Raw genomic sequence first — 22,077 nt, forward strand, 5'->3', positions numbered from 1 at the left:
GGAAAGGGCCTTTTGGTATATGCATATGCCCTTATAAGGGGTGGTTAAGAGACCCACTCATCCACCCCTCCCATAGAGAAGGGATGATTTGCAACCCCCCTCCCCACATCCACTACACAGATTGAGCCAAATGCAGTGCAGTAAGGCACAGCTCATCTACTATAGGTACCAATAGCAAAAACTGGTTCACCATACAATAACCACCATCCTCTTCCATTCATCTATGTAGCTGATGGAACATTCCTCCACCTGTATCCCAAATGGCTTCTTCCTCTTTAAATTGGTTGTAGCCAACCAAGGCATGCACTCACCCTATACCCTTCCACACCCATTTGTTTTCCCTTTTATTTTAGCTCTTTGTGGATGAAGGGCCATTAACACCAACCCTACATAGGTCATAGGCATTGCAGCAAGACACGTCACCTCCACAGCATGGCCCAGCAGGTGGGTGAGTGGCAGAGTCAAAGCATACTTCCACTTTATGTACATTAAAACCTATTTAATGCCCCCCTCATTATAGCACCTCATGGATGAAGGGTCATCCCTTTTCCCCCACCATAGTGCTCCTAAGAAAAACTAACCATATAGCCTTTCTAAATGACAAGGCTGCTTCCGATACTGTGCCTGAAGTTCATCAGCATTATCCAGGATATACTGGTATTCTGGTGCAAGGAAACTGGTATCTGCCTCATGGGAACCAAGTTCGCGAAGGGCATCAATGAGTGAGACCTGAAATTATAGTAATTTTCTGATAAGCATAGTCATCATCTACTTTAGGTGTTCCATTGAAACTGTCTGGAGAGTGGTAGAGCTCAATCAATTGTGGATTTGAGTTCCTTTGACTAGAAATCTGCAACCTGACAGCAGCCATCAGCAATCTTTAGTTCTTCCACAGATCTCTGATATATTAGACTACTATCTTTGTTGTGTAAATATGGGTCACTTTCTAAATTACCAGCTAATGGTATAAGGAGGAGGAGCAGGAGGCAAGAAGTTGCTGGTTGTCAGCTCTCTTGATGACTTGTTTGTCAAATTGTAAGGCATGGTGTTCTGTGGATACCAGTGTCCTGGAGAACATAGCACAGAAGTAAGGTAAGTTACTATTATAAAGCTTGTAATGACCTAACTGAATGTTTGCTAATGTTATTCATGAGTCTTGGAAAAATTTCTTGACTAGGGTGCTTGGCAAAGTATTGGATTTGTTGGTCTAATTGGAAACATTCCATGACCTGTGTGTGTGTTTTTGGATAGATGTTATGCAGTTCTGGTAGCATGGTTTAGATGTTTAAGTAAAATGATATTGGGGTATATTTACCTAGTTGTATTATACAGGAAGGTGAGCTATGCTTGTGGTGACCTGTCTTTGTATCTCACAATATCTAGTTTATTCCTAAATTCTTGTATGGTGTTTGCACACACTATTGTTTAGTCCAATTTGTTCCAAATATCAACCACTATGTGTGGATTTTTTTTTTCCAGATCTCTTCTATAACTATCCTTTTTGAGTTTCTTTTCATGTCCCCTTGTTTTTCTTTTATCCCACTTTAATAAGTCTTCTCTGTCAAGGACTTCCATGCCTTTCATAATTCTGTAAATGGCCAATAGATCTCCTCTTTCTCTTCTTTGTTCCAGGGTTGGTAATTCCAGTTTAGACAATCTTTGCTTGTATGTCAATGTTTAAAGTGTGGGAGTATCTTTGTCATTGCTCTTTGGATTCTATTTTCCTTATATTCTTTTTTGTATTGGGTGTCCATAGTGTCACAATGTATTCCAATCATGGTCTTATCAGTGTGACTAGCATTTTCTTTACCATTTCCTCATCCAAGTAATTAAAAGTCATCTTTATTGATCTCAGTAAATTATAAGTTTCTCCAACTATTTTGTTTATATGCTTGTCTGGGAATATGTTTTTGGTGATGATTACTCTTAGGTCCTTTTCGTAACTAACTTTCTTTACTTCTTTTGCACCGATTTTATATTTTCCCGATATATATATATTTTTTTACTTTCTCCAAATTCCGTTATCCTACATTTCCTAATATTGAGGTTCACTTCCCACTTTTGACTCCATTCCCAGACCTTGTCAAGGTTTCTATGTAGTGATTCAGTCTTTTTCCACACTTTCTTTAGTAGTTTTTGGGTTGTCTGCAAAGAAGTTCATGTAGCATTTTACACCTTTATCTATGTCATTTAAATACATACCAAACATCGAAGCCAATACTGAACCCTGTGGGACTCCACTTATCATTTCTTCCCAGTTAGATTTTTTTTTCTCTGAGCACCACTCTCATTTTTCTCCCATGCAAGAAATCTTCCATCCATTTCAGTAATTTTCTGTGAACACCTTTTGTTTCAAGTTTTCTCAATATTTTTTTGTGTTGTACTTTATCAAATGCCTTTTGTAAATCCAGGAAAGCACAGTCTACCCATCTGTCCCTTTCTTGCATTATATCTATTAACTGTGAATAAAAACAAAGTTTGTGGCACATGATCTTCCCTGTCTAAAACAAATTTGTTTTGAATCCAGTATACTGTTCTTTTCCAGATGTTGTCCATCTACTTTTGATAACTTTTACACAGATTTTAGCTATTGTACTTGTAAGGGAGACCGGTCTATAATTTGTTGGGTCTTCCTTGTCTCCCCCTTTATATATTGGCACGATATTGGCATTTTTCCAGTCTATTGGTTATTTTCCTTTTTAGAGTGAGCAATCTATTATCTTGTATATTTTGTACGTTAGTTCATCTATACATACTTTTAGTATTCAGTTTGGAATCCTGTCCGGGCCATGTGATTTTCTATCAAAGTTTGTTATTTGGTCCCTTATTTCTTTCTATGTCACAATTATTTTTTTTCATTGGGGGATCTTTCTCTCCTTTCTTCATCCCAATTTTGTGTATTTTCTTTTGCGAGTACAGATTTGAGATTGTTCATAATTTCTATATTTTCTATACATTCTGTATTTCCTTGCCGTAGTTTCACTATTTCCAGTTCATTTTTTAATTTTCATTTATATATCTATAGAATAATTTAGGTTGATCCTTACATTTGTCTATTATGTCTTTTTCATAGTTTCTTTTTTCTTTCCTGCATATATTTATATATTCATTTCTTAGTTTGATATATGCCACTTACCCTTTTTTTTTTTTCTTTTTTCCATCTATTCCAAACTTTGTCTCTTCTATCTTTTGCTTCACTAAATTTTTTATTGTACATACATACATGTACCAAGGCTTTTTCCCCCTTACAAGGGAGGTAGCCAAAAAGAAAAAGGCATAAAATCATTCCCAACCATTCCATCCCTAAATACACAACTCTCCCCTCCACCCTCCCTCTTATCTTAGCACCTACATGATGACGGGTCATCCCTGCACCTTGTCCATTGCTCTGGGTCAGAGGCAGTGTTGCAAGGCACAGCACATCCACAGCAAGGCCGCTTCATTAAATCGGCGACCCCCCCTGCATAAAAGGAGAAGACAGGGAGAAATCCCTTCGGCCTGCATCAGATTTTGCTCACACATACTACCTCACCCCCCATCCCCCCACCCATTCCACCTCATGCATCACATCATCCATATACAACCATTCTCCATTCACCCCTGTCTTCTGTCCTCTCCCATCCTTCCTCAACAGACATTCCCCTCTTCCCCAAAGCCCCCTTCACCCCATCCATCCATCTCATCCTAGGACGTCCCCTCATGTTCACTCCCTCCACATCTGCCTTTCATATCTCTTTTACTAGTCTTTATTCTTTCCATGTGTCCAAACTATCCCAATACTCTTTCATCAACCCTATCTCCCAACTCCCTTTCCACCCTTGTTCTCCTCCTCACCTCCTCCTTTCTCACACTATCTAGCCTAGTAACCCCCATCATACTTCTCAGACACCTCATCTCAAACACATTCAAACTCCTTCTCTCTTCCTCTCTCATGTTCCATGTTTCTGCCCCATACAGTGCTGTTGGCACAATCACTCCTTCATACAGTCTCCTCTTAGCATCCATTCCCAAATGTCTATTCCTCATTACACTTTTTAATCCACCAAGGCATTTACTCCCTTCTCTCAATCTACATTCTACCTCCACCTCCACTCCACCTTTTCCTGCCACATTTGCACCCAAGTATCTAAAACTATTCACTTCCTCCAGTCAATCTCCCTTAACCACTTCACTACGGGACTTAAATCTCGCGGGCAGCAGCCAATGCCAGCCGTACGACGTGTCGTAATAATACTCGCATCATAAAATATAGTCACCGCTTATATCGATCGTTCTCTCTTTCACCCGCGAATTTTGAAAACCACAGAGAATGGGATTCAGGACACATTTGGGAGAATGTAAAAACACAGGGGCGACTACAATAAATATAATCAAGACGCCGATATGGCAGCGTCGCGAATCCACTTGCTCCTCATGCGCCTACGTAGGCGGCACCATATGGAAGGGGTTAATGCTCACTTCCAGTCTGCTGCCACTTTCACCCCTTGTACATCTCATCACCTTACTTTTACCCACATTTATCTTCAGCTTTCTTCTGTCACACACTCTCCCAAACTCTGTCATCAACTTCCTCAATCCCTCCTCCGATCCTGCTACAAGCGCAGTGTCGTCCACAAACAACAACTGGCTCACCTCCCACTTTTCTCCATTTTCTTTAACCATCTCCAATCCCTGACCCACTACCCTTGCATTTACCTCTCACACCACCCCATCCATGTACAAGTTGAACAGCCAGGGCAACATAACCCATCCCTGACGAAGTCCCACCTTTACCTCGAACCACTCACTCTCTCCATTTCTAATCCTGACACATGCTCTACTACTCTCATAAAAACTCTTGACAGCTCCTAGAAGCTTTCCTCCTATCACGTATATCCTCAAAACCTCCCACAGGTTCTTCCTGTCTACCCTGTCATAAGCCCATAAAAGCCCAAAAAAAATCCTTCCCCTTTCCTATAGCTTTCTCACATATCTGTCTTACCACAAAAATCTGATCTACACAACCTCTACCCGTCCTAAATCCACACTGTTCCTCACCAATTACTCCCTCTGTTCCTCTCCTCCTCTCAATCAAGATCCTCCCATAAGCCTTCCCAACTACACTGAACAAGCTAATCCCTCTGAAACTACTACATTCACACTTGTCCCCTTTTCCCTTGTAAAGTGGAACTATAAAGGCACTCCTCCAGTCCTCCGGCACTCTACCCTCTCTCTAACAAACATTAAATAACCTCACCAGCCAGTCCACCATCACTGTACCTTCTTTTTTTTTACATTCTGCATGGCATCCATCCAGACCAGGTCCCTTACCTGCTTTCATCATCTTAACAACTGCCTTCACTTCATCCTTCCTTATTTCTCCTCCATTTTCCTCATCACGGTCATTTTCTTAGCATTTCCCACTGCAACTATCTTTCCCTCCCTATCCTCCTTCACATTTAGCAACTCTCTAAAATATTCTGCCCATCTTCCCCTTACTGCCTTCTCTTCCATTATCATCTCTCCATCTACACCTTTTACCTTTACTTCTCTACTTTATTTGCCTCCTCTTCCTCTCTTAATTTCTTTCCAAAACATCTTTTTATTACTTTCAAAATTTTCTGTCATACTCTTACCCCATTTCACATCTGCTCTCCTCTTTGCCTCCTTTACCTTTTGCTTTACTTCTTTTTTCTTTTCTTTATACCTCTCATATGACTCCCTCGTCCTATTTTGTAACCAGTCTGTGAAAGCTCACTTCTTCTCTTCTACAACCTTCTTTGTTTCCTCATCCCACCATTCACTACCCTTCCCTCTATTTCCTCCTGTCCTTCTTGTTCCACACACCATCTTCGCACACTTTGTGACTCCTTCCTTGAACCATCCCCATTCCTCCTCCACTCCTAGCTCTACTCTATCTTTCATTCCCTCCCACTCCTCTCTCAGCTTCTTGTACTCCTTTTCCTTTTCATTTAAAGAGTTCACTCTAAGCACCTCCCTACCTTTTGTCCTTTTCCTCTTTCCTCATCTATCCTCCACTCTCAACTTACCTTCCACCATAAAATGATCTGATATTCCCCCACCCTCTCCCCTTAGCACATGTACATCCTTAACTCTTCCTATTATATTCCTATCTACCACTACATAGTCCATTAACGCTCTACCACCCTTCCATCCACCACCCTCTCCCATGTGTACTTATGCTTGACTTTCTTCCGAAACACTGTATTTGCTATCATCAACTCTCTTTCTAGACACATCTCCACTATCAACTCTCCACTACGATTCTTTCCTGGAACTCCACACTTCTCAACCACTCCATCAATGGGACCTTTCGCACTGACCAAATTGATACCAGACACCGCCAGATTTTGTAATTCTTGCCGGAAAATAAATACTTTTTTGGGCAAGTTTTATAACCTTACAGAGGTGTATCGTTGTACATTATTGTGTCTGAAATTTAAGTCAATTAATTTCATGATTGCAAACGGCATATAGCATTGTTTGAGCCTCTATTTATAATAACAGATATTCGTATAACAGCTTATAATTGTATCAAGCCAAGCAATTTGTCATTTTCTACCGACTTCAATGGACGTATACTGATATATACTTTCATTTGAATGCACCAAGCAATAGGCAAATCCATGTAATGTATCGAAAATATAATTTTGCATCGAAGACTTAATTTTTTTGGTACGATAAACTTTGTCTTAAGTTATCTACTTTTTTTAATCTGACGTGCAGTTTCCCACGGCACACGTAAAATTAGTCATATTTGTTTGAAAATAGCTCCCAGCAGATCTAAGAGGCTATTCTTTACAAAAATATCGTTAACTTCGTATGTCTGCCACCACTGTTGTTATTCTTTATCTCATTGATTAATTATCTTCATATACAGGTCGTGACAGTGATATCCATTATTTTTCAACACACTCAGATAAAATGCACAAACCAAAATCAACATCATCTTATTTTTACAGCTCATAGTTACTTCAGTAAAAATAATGACCTATTTTTAGTTTTACCTTATAATTAAATTAACAAAGCCTTATCACACACCACTAAGTAAAAATTATAACATTATGAGTCATGTTTTTAATTCTAGATACATTTATGCAGCAATTTATGGCGTATCTTTTTTAAATATCGGTTTCCAAATTAGCTAAGTTACCCCTTTGCCTCGTGAAATCCGAGACATTTGAAAATTCTAGCGCTAATAGGAATCTACGAGCCTGACTGTGAAAGGTCCCATTGGTTCATTTCCTACCCTAGCATTAAGGTCTCCCAGTACTATTACATTGACATTTCTCTCTAATCCCTCTATGCACTCATTTAAATCTTTCCAAATGCCTCCCTTTCTTCTACATTCTTCTCACTACCAGGCCCATATGCACTTACAAAAACCCACATCTCCTTTCCCAGTTTCACCTTCATCCACATTATCCTTGAGGAAACCTCCTTCCACTCCACTACACGTTTACCTATCTCTTCACTTACTAGTATAGCCACCCCTTCTCTCCCTCACCCTCTCTTCACTCCTGATAACTTCCCACTTACACTCCCAAACTCACACTCGCCCTTCCCTCTCACCTTAGTTTCACTCAAAGCCAACACATCCATCTATTTATTGTACCAGCACTTAATGTATACCTTTTCATGTTTTTGTTTTGGTACATATTTATCCACTCCTTCATTATAGATTTCTTTTAATATTGTCCATTTCTCTTCCATTTGTGTTTTTTCATTTAAGATTTTTTACCAATTCACTTTTTCAAAGAGTTTTCTGAGTTTCCCAAAATCTGTTTTGTTATATATCGGTCTTCCTTTTCTGTGTTTCTCATTTCTTTCCAGATATATTTCCTCTTTTAATTCTAGCTCAAGTAGTATGTGGTCACCCTTCCTAATTGGTGTCTTGTATTCCATTTTATCCACAATTTCAGGCTCTGAAATTAATATTAAGTCTAGTCTTGATGGTTCTTCATTATTTCTATATCTGATATTCTCTTTTACCCACTGAGTCATTGTGTATTCAATGGTCATGTCCAGTAGTATGTTTCCCCAAAGGTCCTCTCCACCTTTCACTGTCATCTCCTCCCAACATATTTCTTTAGAATTAAAGTCACCCATAATTACTAAGTTTCCTCCTTTCAGTATTTCATTTAATGTATGCCTTGTGTCTTCCAACATTTTGGAATGGTCACTCTCTTTCCAAGAATGTGGGCACATATATCACTACAAATTTTCTACTTTTCATGTCACTATTTTCAACTTTTATCATAATCAATTCCACATTATTATTTTCTTCTGTAATATTTGTCACATTTAAGCCTTTCTTAGTCATAAACATGACCCCTCCACCCTCTTTTTTCTCTATTTTTAATCCAGTGATTAACCTTGTCCAACACTATTTGGTGGTAGGGGACCTTTTAATTTTTCATGTATGTGCTGTGTGGTAAAAGTGGAAGTTTACTATAAATGAATAATATACTACTGATATGGTTTTTTGTTGCATTCATATGGCTGTGCTTGTGTGATATAATGATTGAGGAAAAAAAAGTAGTAATATTTCTTACCTGCTTGGCAAGCATGAGCTGAGCCTCAAGACGAGGATGTAATAAATGCAGGGCATGAACAACACTTTCTTCACTCACTTCACATGAGATGTCTAGTCGTACCTGTCAACAATCATGTAGTTATTAATGTGTTCCTTAAAGAAAGGGAGGGACGGAGAGAGAGAGAGAGAGAGAGAGAGAGAGAGAGAGAGAGAGAGAGAGAGAGAGAGAGGACTGTATGTATGTATATATACATATATATATATATATATATATATATATATATATATATATATATATATATATATATGTATATATATATATATATAATATTTATATATATGTATATATATATATATATATATATATAATATCTCTATATATAATATTTATATATATATATATATATATATATATATATATACACACACACACACACACACAAACACAATGGAAACCTAAATCTAAATAGAAAAGAAAATGCGAAATTAAAAGTGGCATATATAAACACTGACGGTATGATCTCTGGATTAAATGAACTGAATGACAACTTAGAAACTGATAAATATGACATCATGGGCATAGTGGAGATGAAATTGAAAGGACCACTATTAACAACCATTGTGGGACATGGTCTATATAACATATGGGCGAAAAACAGAACCGAAAAGAAAGGAGGAGAGGTCATGATACTAACCAAAAAAAAAGGATTAAATGTAACCAAGGTCATTGAAGGAAAAGGAAACGCAGAAATAATCATGATTAAAATTGATTATAAAAAGACAAAAAGCAGAAAGTTTGTAGTAGTGAATGTACCACCAAAGACCCATGCATGGTCAGATGGTGATCATTCCAACTTATTGGAAGAAACAATGGAGGTGTTTAATGTGTTGCTAAAAGAAGGTGGAAACTTAGTAATCATGGGCGATTTTAACACAAAAGAAATAATTTGGGAAGAAATGACAGTCAAAGGAGGAGAGGAACTTTGGAGCAACACCATACTGGATATGACTATCGAGTACACACTAACACAATGGGTTAAGGAAAACACTAGATATAGAAATAATGAAGAACCATCAAAACCAGACCTAATATTAGCATCTGAACCAGAAATTATAAACAAAATGGAATACAAAACACCTATTGGAAAAAGTGGCCACACTACTGTAATAGACTTTGAATTAAAAGACCATTATACGATAGACAGAAATGATAAACATAGAGAGGGAAGTTTTATGTACAACAAAACAGACTTTGAAAAACTAAGAAAAATTTTCAAAGATGCAAATTGGGATGGATGACAAGTGGAACATGTTTAAAGAGAAGTACAATGAGGGAGTAAACAAATATGTACCAATAAAGAGGCATAATGAGAAATATATAAAATGTTGGTTCAACAAAAGATGTAGTGAGGCTAAAGCTAGGAGAGATAAAGCCTGGAAAAAATGGAAGAAAAATAGAAAAACTCCAAATGGCAAACATATAAAGTACCATAATTTGTGGCGTATAAGTTGAGTTTTTAAGCCTAAAAAAATCTTTCCAAATCTAGGGGTCGACTTATAGGGCGGGGCTAAAATGCAATCCTTTACCAACAAGTTGTAAACAAGAGGTACACGTATATTGCCACCCTTCGTAAATGACTTTTCCCCCTCCATCATCCATTTATTCCACTCTGAATGAATATTGTCTTTAAAGGGTTTATTTAGATGCACCAGCTTTTCATTCACTCCGTACTTCCTTGCTGTTGCACTGTTGTTTGAAGATATCGCACATTCAACAACTCTGAGCTTGAAGCTAGCGTCATATTTCATTCTTTTTGCCGGTGGAGCCATGGGGTTAAAATAATTTCAGCTAAAGTACGAGCTGAACAATGGAGAAGCTCCACCCTGGGTACGTGTTGTCAGTCTGATGTCTGGGTAATATCTGGAGACTGTGTAGATGTCTACAAAAATATGAAGACCTGTTGCAAAAGCAAAACCTCAACCGTCATCGGACAGGTTGGTAGCGTGATGTCACAGATTGTTTACACTACTAATGCAAATGGCGGGTGTGCGGTACAGTCATACTGTGTTGTACAATAAAATAAGAGTGCAATATGCAGCAGTACTATCTAAAAACTACTTGGAATAATCTTCTATCTATGGTATTACGGTAATATTTTATAGGAGGTAATGTTGACTTGACGAATTTTATGTTCATAAGTTATATCGATACAATATGCTGTAACTGCCAGTGTTTGCTATACAACACAATACAAAAATGTATCATATTATTATAGCTTTAGTTCATTTACTGGTAGACCTAGGTAAGTTTATTATAGCTTTATTTCATTTACCGGTAGACCTAGGTAAGTTTTGGGCCACTGGTAGCCCACCATATGTTTGGGGTCGACCTATACGGTAGGTATAGACCTAAGTCAGAATTTTGAACTAAAAAAAATCTTGAGGTCGACTTATATGCCAGGTCGACTTGTATGCTGCAATTTATGGTACTTAGAAATGAATATGTAAACATATGCAGGAAGGAAAAAAGGGAATATGAAAGGGATATTATAGACAAATGTAAGGATCAACCGTAACTTTTACAGATATGTAAATGACAAAACAAAGGACAAGCATGACATAGTAAAACTTTGTGAAGGAGACAAGGAATACACAGATGATACAGAGATGGCAGATGTTATGATCAGACATTTCAAATCTGTATTTACAATCGAGAACTCTCAACCCTGGGAGAATGATCAGTTAGAAAGTTCACCCATTATGAAGGAAATAACAATAACACAGAAGGAAATAAGAGAACAAATAAAAAGCCTAGATGTCAGAGTCACACGGACCGGATGAAATCACAAATTGGATATTAAAAGAATGCATAGACGAACTGACAGATAAAATACACAAGATATTAGATTTCTCATTAAAAGAGGGAAAAGTACCACAAGATTGGAAAAATGCAAACATAGTGCCAATACACAAAGGAGGAAACAGGGAAGAACCTACAAACTCTAGACCAGTGTCCCTCACAAGTATAGTAGCTAAAATATGCAAAAAGATCATTAGAAGCAGATGGATCAAACATTTGGAGAACAATATATTAAATCCCAAACAATTTTATTTTAGAAGTGGAAGATCGTGCACCACAAACCTAATATGCTTTTACTCGAGACTGATTGAAATAATATAAGAAAGAGATGGTTGGGCGGACTGTGCCTTCCTGGATTTGCAAAAGGCTTTTGACAAGGTGCCACATAAAAAATTAATAAACAAAATTGAAAAAAATAGGAGGAATTCAAGACAAGCTGTTGTTGTTGTTGTCGTTCCCTAGACTGTCTGTCCGAGCAGTCCCGTCTCCCCAAGGAATGCCATAGCCGAAACTGGGTTTTCCCACAAATCCTTTATAGAGCGTATGTTGTGTTGTTTGCGTGCATGATTGTGTATAATGTTGGAATGGATGAAGGACGTTTTAATTGGAAGGAAGATGAGAGTGGTTCTTAGGGATAAAAACTTGAAATGGGAAGAAGTAAAGAGTGGCATCCCCTAAGGCTCTATTTTGGCTCCCTTAATGTTTGCCATATACATAAATGATATGGACAAAGGAGTGAATTGTTACATGAACTTCTTTGCCGATGATGCTAAATTGCTCAAAAGAGTGAAAACAGAAGAAGATTGCAGATCGTTACAAGATGACTTACATAGAGTATGGGAATGGAGTCAGACACATGAAATGAATTTCCACATCAAGAAATGCATAATGGAGTTCGGAAAAGGCAAAAATAGAGTCTCAGGAAACTATATGATTGGAGATAAAGAAGTCAAAAAAGTTAACTCAGAGAGGGAACTAGGAGTAATCATCTCAAGTGACTTGACTCCTGACAAACATGTAAACAAGATATTTGGAGAGACTTACAATCTGTTCACCTCTTCACTCTGGGGCACATCGCACGTCTGGCAGCATTAGCTGCCCGACGTGCGATGTTGCATCATAATAATCGCATTATAAAAAATAAAGTCAGTGCTCAATCGTTCGTTCTCTTTCACCCGTGTATTTTGATAACCATAGAAAATATGATGAAGCCAGTTTAGAGAGAATGGAAGTTACGTAGGTATGACTACAATAAATATAATCAAGATGCCAACGTCAGCATCATCGAGTACCCACTTGTTCCTCATGCCGCCTACGTAGGCGTCACCGTATGGAAGTGGTTAAGATCTATGAAAGTGGTTTTCGACTACATGGATGAAGAGATGATTCGGAAATTAATTGTTGCTTTGATAAGATCGAAACTAGAATATGCTATATCATTGTGGGCACCAAGCACAAAGAAATTAGAAAGAATCCAGAGAGCAGCGACCAAGATCGCACCTACACTATCAAATTTGACATATGAACCAAGATTGGAGAAATTACAACTGATAACACTATAGCAGAGAAGGGAGATAGGCGATTTGTTGACCATCATTAGAATTATGAAAGGAATGGAAGTTCTTGATAGAGATGACCTATTAAAATGGGACAAAAGAGAAACAAGAGGACACGCAAAGAAACTAAAGACAGTTACAGAAGAGACCTGAAAAAGAACAGTTTCCCACACAGGGTAATTGACGTCTGGAACAAACTGAACAGTGAAACAGTTAATGCCACAAATATACATGAATTCAAAAGCAAACTAGATGTAGAGAGATACAAAAACGGGTCAACACGAGCATAGCTCCAGTCGCGTAAAATACAACTAGGTAAATACAAGAGGACATGAAAAAAAATTAAAAAGGATAATTACAGAAGAGATCTGAAAAATAACAGCTTTTCACACTGAGTGGTAGATATCTGGAACAATTTGAATGAGGAAACAGCGAGTGCACAAACTATACAAGAACTTAAGATCAAACTGGAATTTTGAAAGATACAAAAGTGGGTCACTATGAGCATTAGCTCTCTTGCCATAAAATACAACTAGGTAAATACACACACACACACACATATATATATATATATATATATATATATATATATATATATATATATATATATATATATATACACACACACACACACACACACACTTCAACGAATGGACGGCTTAGAAGACGTTCTGAAGAAAATTGAAGTCTGTGGATCCCAACGCAAAGAGAAGTGCCTATTGTTTTTACAGGGTGGGGGGGAAATTGCTCGTTGAGTAGTAGGAAAGTAGGGAAAGAGGAAAAGGGGAGGGATTACTGAGGGAAATGGAAGGAAATGAGGAAGGAGTAGACTTGGCCCAGGCAGACAGGCGAAAGGTAAACAAAAGGCCTCCCGATGATAATGAAATGTCTAATAAAAATGTAAAGATTAGAAGTATAGACAAGAGCAATACAGTAGAAAGTGATGAGAATATTTTCCAGGGATTTAAAGAGGGTGGGGGGGACACAAACCCCCCCCCGACTGACAAGACTAGAAGAGAAGGTCGATAAGATGATCGAGGACTTGGAGCGTAGGTTCGGTAATGTTGACAGTATTATACGAAGAGTTGAAAAATTGGAAGAACTAGAGAGGGCGAACAAAAACTTAACTAAGGAAATTGAAGAATTAAAACAACAGTTAAAAGAAGTAAAAGATGAGAATAAAGTCTTAAAGGAGAATAATAAGGAGAACAAGGAGGGTTGGAAAAAAATTCATGAAAATAGCAAGGTTGCATTCACTGACATAATCAGACAGCAAATGAATGAACAAACTGAAAACTCAGTTATTAAAGTGATGAGACAGGAGAATATAGTAAGAGACTTAGCAGACAAAAAGAAATGTATAATTATATTAGGAATGGAAGAGAAACATAACCCAGATAGAACCACAAGAATCAAAGAGGAAAATGAAAAAGTAAAAAATTTACTAGAATTAGTACAGGAAGATGAACCAGAAATAATGAAACAAATCGAAGAGAAATTCAGGCTAGGGAAATATAGTACAGACAAGACCAGACCAATCAAGATTAAATTCAGGTCACAAACTACGGCTGAGAATATCTTATCCAAAACAGGGAAACTAGCAACAAGTGAACAATATAAAAAGGTATGGATAAAAAGGGAAATGAATAAAGAGGAAAGAGAGGAAGAAAAACAGAAAAGACTTGAAGCAAAGGAAAAAAACGAGATAAGAACGGAGTCAGAAAAAGAGAGATTCTATTGGAGAGTAGTGAACATGAAACTAAAGAAAGTCGACATACAAGAGAAAAACAAAAGGGAAACAGAGAACACAATGGAAGTGGCAGAAAACTAAGAGTGTCGTACACAAATATAGATGGATTAATAACAGGATTGAATGAACTGAATGATTATTTGAAAGAAAAAGAACCAGACATAATGGGAATTGTAGAAACAAAATTAAAAGGTCCACTACCACCCAACAGTGTAGGACATGATGCATATAATTATTGGATTAGAAACAGAGTGAAAAAGGAAGGGGGTGGAGTTATGTTCCTGACTAAGAAGGATATAAACGTGAAGGGTGTCACATATGGAAAGAATACAGTAGAAATGATAATGATGGAAGTAGAAGACAGAGATAAGAAGAACAGAAAGTTTGTGATAAATTATGTGCCCCCAAAAACAGCCTCATGGGAAGAGAGTGAACATAAAAGTATGTTAGAGGGCACAAAGATAACATTAAACAAGATAATGGAAGAGGGAGGAAAAATAGTTATGATGGGCGACTTTAATTGCAAAGAAATCTGCTGGGAAGAAATGACAGTAAAGGGTGGAGACGGCTCATGGGGAAACGCTCTACTTGAGATGGTTACCGACCATACAATGACACAATGGATACAGGAGAACACTAGGTATAGAAATGAAGAAGAGCCATCGAAACTAGACCTAGTAATTACATCCGAACCTAGAATAGTGGACAAAATTGAATATAAAACACCAATAGGTAAAAGTGACCACATATTGATTGAACTGGAACTTAATGAAGAAAAATATATGAAAAGAAATGAGCAATACAGAAAAGGAAGAATGATGTATGAAAAAACAAACTTTGATAAAATAAGAGAATTCTTTCAAAAGGAAAACTGGGAAGAAATATACAAAGAAGAAACAACAGTAGAAGAGAAATGGAATATTTTGACAAAAATTTACAAAAAAGGAGTGGAAAAGTATGTCCCAAGGCAAAAACAAGAAAAAGAATATGTAAAATGCTGGTACAACAAAAGCTGTAGGGAGTTAAAAGACAAAAGAGACAAAGCCTGGACCAGATGGAAAAAAGACAGAAGACCTGAAAAATGGAAAATATATACCTGCTATAGAAATGAATATGTACAAATGTGCAGAGAAGAAAAGAGAAAATATGAAAAAGATATCATAGAAAAGTGTAAAGATCAACCGAAACTATTCTACAGATTTGTAAACAATAAACTGAAAAACAAACAAGACTTGGAGAAATTAAGACAGGAGGGAGTTGAATACACTGAGGAAATGGAAATGGCGGAAATTATGAACAAACATTTTAAATCAGTGTTTACAAGGGAGAACATACAACCTGAAGAGAACGAATGGAAAGAGAAAGTCCCCCCTATGGAAGAAATAGAAGAAACAAAGAATGAAATATTAACACACTTGAGTAATCTTGATGTCAGAAAATCGCATGGACCAGATGAAATAGCAAACTGGATACTAAAAGAATGCAGGAATGAACTGGCAGACAAAATACATAGCATACTAAATAGTTCCTTGAAAGAAGGAAAAGTTCCAGAAGATTGGAAAAAAGCAAATATAGTACCTATATACAAAGGAGGAAATAAAGAAGAACCTACCAACTATAGACCAGTCTCTCTAACAAGTACAATAGCAAAAATTTGTGAAAGAATTATCAAAAGTAGATGGGTAAAATATTTAGAAAAAAACAAAGTGTTAAATCCAAGGCAATTTGGATTCAGACAAGGACGATCATGCGTCACCAATTTAATATGTTTCTATTCAAGGCTAATAGATATAATACAAGAAAGAGATGGATGGGCGGACTGTGCATTTTTAGATCTAAAGAAAGCTTTTGACAAAGTACCACATAAGAAGTTGCTTAAGAAATTAGAAACTGAAGGAGGAATACAGGGCAAACTACTAAATTGGATGGAGGACTTTTTGCAAGAAAGAAAAATGAGAGTAGTGATAAGAAACCAACACTCAAAATGGGATGAAGTAATAAGCGGTGTTCCGCAGGGAACAGTTCTGGCCCCAATAATGTTTGCTATATATATTAATGATATGGATGAAGGAATAGAAAGCTATATGAGCTTCTTTGCAGATGATGCAAAACTACTGAAAAGAGTGAAAACTGAAGAAGATTGTGAATCACTAGAGATCTAAATAAAGTACAAGAATGGAGTAGGAAATGGGAGATGGAGTTCAATACAAAAAAAATAGTATAATGGAATTTGGAAAAAGCAAAAACAGAATAACAGGAGCATATAAATTGGGAGAAGGAATAAAAAAAGTAGAAAATGAGAAGGACCTGGGAGTCATTGTTATGAATAATATGTCACCTGAGAAACATATAAATAAGATTTTTGGAGAGACTTATAATCTAATAAGAACAATCAAAGTTGCATTTACATACCTGGATGAAGAAATGGTGAAGAAAATCCTAATCACCCTGATAAGACCAAGATTGGAATATGCAGCAACGATATGGTCACCAAGTACAAAAAAATGTATAAAAAAACTTGAAAGAATACAAAGAGCAATTACAAAATTGGCACCAACACTCTCAAAACTATCATATGAAGAGAGACTAGAAAAACTTGAACTACAGACACTAGAGCAAAGAAGAGAGAGAGGAGATTTGATAGCTATTTACAGAATCATGAAAGGCATAGAAAGTACTGACAGAGAGAATCTGATAAAATGGGATAACAGAAATACTAGAGGACACGGAAAGAAAATAAAAAAAGACAGCTATAGAAGAGATTTGAAAAAGAACAGCTTTCCTCACACAGTAATAGACAGTTGGAACAAGTTAGATGAGAAAGTGGTGTGTGATAGTTTAGATAAAATGAGATATGAAGACGGGACCCCACAAGCATAGCTCCCCTTCCCGTAAAATACAACTAGGTAAATACACATGTCGGTCGGGGTGGCAGCGAAATCTGGACTCCGGTGAAATCTTCAAAATTATGAGGATGACGACAAGGAACTACCTGTGTTGTATTAATAGGGAAGGGGAAAGCTCGTGGTGTAATGGGAAGGTGAAGAAAAAGGAGAAGGGGAGGGATTACTGAGGAAAATGGAAGGAAACGAGGAAGGGGACAAACGGGCCCCGGAAGCCATGAGGAATGTCAATAAAAGATGCGCAGACGATAGAGGTGAAATCGAAGAGATTAGTAAAAATGTAAAACTTAGAAATATAAAGAAGAGCAGCACAATGAAAGGTGAAGATAATTATTTCCATGGATTTAATGAGGGGGAAGATGACAACCTCCCCTGATTAGCAAGTCTAGAAGAAAAACTAGAGAAAATGAAAGAACAGTGGGAGGTTAGGTTTAGTCATCTTACACAGATTACACAAAGAGTTGATAAATTGGAAGAACTAAAGGAGAACCAAAGCCTAACTAAAGAAATAGAAAAATTAAAAAGACTTAAAGAAGTAAAGGATGAGAATGAGGAATTAAAGAATAATAATAAAGAGAATAAAGAGTCCATAGCAAAAGAGGTACAGCGTTGGAGAAAAGTACAAGAGAATAACAAAAGTGAATTTAGAGATATAGTAAAACAACAGATAGAAGAACAAACTAAGGACACAGTTATTAAAGTGAAGAGTGAGAAGGAGAATATAGTAAGAGACAGCGGATAAAAAGAAATGTATAGTTATATTAGGGACAGAAGAGAAGCATAATCCAAATAGGACTACAAGAGTGAAGGAGAAGGAAAGAGTAAACAAGATATTAGAAGTAGTTCAAGAAGATGAACAAGAAACAAGGAAAGAAATTGAAGAAGTATATAGAATAGGGAAATACAATACAGATAAGACCAGACCAATTAAGGTTGAATTCAAGTCACAAACGACAGCAGAGAATATATGAGCAAAAACAGGGAAACTAGCAAAAAGTTATCAGTATAAACAGGTATGGATAAAAAGAGAGATGAATAAAGAGGAAAGAGAGGATGAGAAAGCAAAAAGAATGGAAGCTTAAGAAAAAAATGAAAACAGAACAGAGTCAAAGAGAAATTCTATTGGAGAGTAGTGGATATTAAAGTGAGGAAATGGTTCATAGCAGAGAAGAATGGAAGGGAAACAGAAAGCACGATGGAGGTAGCAGAAAATTAAAAGTGTCTTACACAAATCTTGATGGCTTAAAAACAGGCTTGAATGAACTGAATGATTACCTGAAGAAAAAAGAGCTGGACATAATGGGAATTGTAGAGACAATATTGAAAGGTCCACTACCACCCAAAAGTGTAGGACATGGTGCATATAATCCTTGGATTAGAAACAGAAAGGGAAAACAAGGGGATGGAGTTATGTTCCTGACTAAGAAGGATATAAATGTGAGGAATGTCACATATGGAAAGAATAGAGATGATTATGATGGAAGTGGAGGACAGGGATGGGAAGAGCAGGAAGTTTGTGGTAAATTATGTGCCTCCTAAAATGGCTTCATGGGAAGAGAAAGAACAAAAATATGTTAGAAGACACAAGGATAACACTAAATAAGATAATGGAAGATGGAGGAAGAATAGTTATAATGGGTGACTTTAATTGTAAAGAAATCTACTGGGAAGAGATGACAGTGAAGGGTGGAGACAACCCTATGGGGAAATGTACTACTTGATATGATTATAGAACATACAATGATGCAATGAATAGAAAAGAATACTAGGTATAGAAATGAGGAAGAACTATCGAGACTGGACCTAATAATCACATCAGAACCTAAAATAGTGGACAAGATTTAATATAAGACACCAATAAGTAAAAGTGACCACGTATTGGTTGAACTGGAACTAAATGAGGAAAAATACATAGAAAAAAATTAACAATATAGAAAAGAAAGACTGATGTATGGAAAAACAAATTTTGATAAAAAAAAGAGAATTCTTTCAAAAAGCAGACTGGGAAAGGATACACAAGGAGGAAACAACAGTAGAAGAGAAATGAAATATTTTGACATAAATTTATAAAGGAATGGAAAAGTATGTTTCCAACACAAAAACAAGAAAAAGGATATGTAATGTGTTGGTACAACAAAAGATGTAGGGAGTTAAAAGACAAAAAGTATAAAGCTTGGATAAAATGGAAGAGAGACAAAAGACCTGAAAAATGGAAAATACAACCACTCCTCGCTTAACGACGACAATTGGGACCAGCGCGCCGTCGTTAACCGAATTGGTCGTTAAGCAAAAGTGTATACACATACGTACATGTACTGTATGTACAATGTCCAGCAATACATGTATCTTTATTTTCGTGTATTTCCCTCTTTTATACAGTACATTAAAGCTTTATTTACTGTTTATTTATGGTGGTTATGTTCCCGAAATTACCGTATATGACCAAATCCGCATATGCTGACATTCCATATTGAATACCAGGGTATTTTTTTAGTTTCGACCATGGGCGCAATATAGCAATAAAAAATTAATTATTAATTTTGTAAATTAAAATGTATCAACGTAATATGCAATTTTGTGGCCGGAAATAAAAGTAAAAAATACCATGCTACAAGAAAATATGCTAATGAATGAAGTCGGTAGCATAGGATCGGGATGCCATCTTGTCATCTGCCAACGTCTCTCACGACGACGAGGACGAGCCGGATGACATTTAATTTGCAGGTAATGATTTATCAAACACAGGTTAGGTTAGTTTAGTTTAGGTTAGGCGAATTTATCATCCTTTCATTTCCTTGACATCGGCATCTATCATAACAAACATGGTGTACCATTCGTCCGACATGACTTCGTTACCTATGAAATTTGTTTTAGCACCTTTTTTTTATTTCCGCTCACAAAATTGCATATTACGTTGATACATTATAATTTACAAAATTAATAATTAATTTTCTATTGCTATATTGCGCCCTTGGTCGAAACTAAAAATTTACCACTACCGGTATATATTGTACCCCAGGTAGTTTTTCCAGCTTGCAGGATGGTAATGTAGACCTAAGCTTCAGAACACTTTACCTCACAGCTAATATCCACCGTACAAATTCATTTATAACATCATACAAATTTGCCTCAGCCAACTTAATTATCGTACACGACATCGTAACTTCGGGAGATTTACGTTAAACGAATATTGGTCTGTCATAAAGCCCGTCGTCACTCCGAGTTGTCGTTAACCGAGTAGGTCGTTAAACGAGGAGTGGGTGTATATACTAGTTATAGAAATCAATACGTACAAGTGTGCAGAGAAAAAAAAGAGAAAATACGAAAAAGATGTCAGAAAAATGTAAAGATCAACCAAAAATATTTTATAGATTTGTAAACAACAAACTGAAAAACAAACAAGAATTAGAGAAACTACAACAAGGAGGAGTTGAATACACAGAGGAAATAGAAATGGCAGAAATTATGAACAAGCATTTTAAATTGGTGTTTACGAGGGAGAACATAAAACTTAGAGATGTTGAGTGGGAGGAGAAAGTTCCCCCTATGACAGAGATAGAAGTAACAAGGAAAGAAATAATGAATCACTTGAGCAATTTCAATGTCAGAAAATTGCATGGACCAGATGAAATAGCAAACTGGATTTTGAGAGAATGCAGGAATGAACTAACAGACAAAATACATAGTCTAATAAGCAGTTCATTGAAAGAAGGAAAAGTTCCAAAAGATTGGAAAAGAGCGACTGTAGTACCAATATATAAAGGGGGGAAACAAGGAAGACCCTACTAACTATAGACTGGTCTCTCTTACAAGTACAATAGCTAAAGTTTGTGAAAGAATTATCAAAAGTAGATGGGTAAAGAATTTGGAAAAAAAAACAAAGTACTAAATCCAAGGCAATTTTGATTTAGACAAGGACAATCATGCGTCACAAACTTAATGTGTTTCTATTCAAGGCTAATAGATGTAATACAAGAAAGAGATGGATGGGCTGATTGTGCATTTCTAGACCTGAAAAAAACTTTTCATAAGGTGCCACATAAAAAATTGCTAAAGAAATTAGAAACTGCAGGAGGAATATAGGGCAAACTGCTGAAGTGGATGGAAGACTTCTTGCACGAAAGAAAAATGAGAGTGGTGATAAGAGACAAACACTCTAATTGGGATGAAGTGATTAGTGGAGTTCCACAAGGAACAGTTCTGGCCCCAATAATGTTTGCTATATATATTAATGATATGGATAAAGGAATTGAAAGTTATATGAGCTTCTTTGCAGACGAATTGTTGAAAAAAGTGAACTTATTAGAAGATTGTGAGTCGCTGCAGAGTCTCAATAAAGTATGGGAATAGAGTAGGAGGTGGGAGGTCGAATTCAATATTAACCACTTCACTACGGGACTTAAATCTTGCGGGCAACAGCCAATGCCAGCCGTACGACGTGTCGTAATAATACTCGTATCATAAAATATAGT

General features: G+C 36.7%; 1 protein-coding gene across 6 annotated transcripts in view; it reads right to left on the minus strand.

The window, feature by feature from the left end:
* The window catches only part of LOC143041056 (BBSome complex member BBS7-like), a 157,266-nt gene that overhangs the window by 748 nt on the left and 134,441 nt on the right, over window positions 1-22,077 (minus strand). For all 6 annotated transcript variants that reach the window (XM_076212825.1, XM_076213094.1, XM_076213064.1 and 3 more), the window contains 2 exons: window positions 8,556-8,657; window positions 582-729 (listed from right to left, as the gene is read on the minus strand). In XM_076212825.1, coding sequence (XP_076068940.1) covers window positions 582-729; window positions 8,556-8,657 — 250 coding nt within the window. The remainder of the gene's footprint in view (window positions 1-581; window positions 730-8,555; window positions 8,658-22,077) is intronic.

This window comes from Oratosquilla oratoria, chromosome 1, assembly GCF_046742065.1.
Source record: "Oratosquilla oratoria isolate Oo_2021 chromosome 1, ASM4674206v1, whole genome shotgun sequence".
In the NCBI taxonomy this organism is placed as follows: domain Eukaryota; kingdom Metazoa; phylum Arthropoda; class Malacostraca; order Stomatopoda; family Squillidae; genus Oratosquilla; species Oratosquilla oratoria.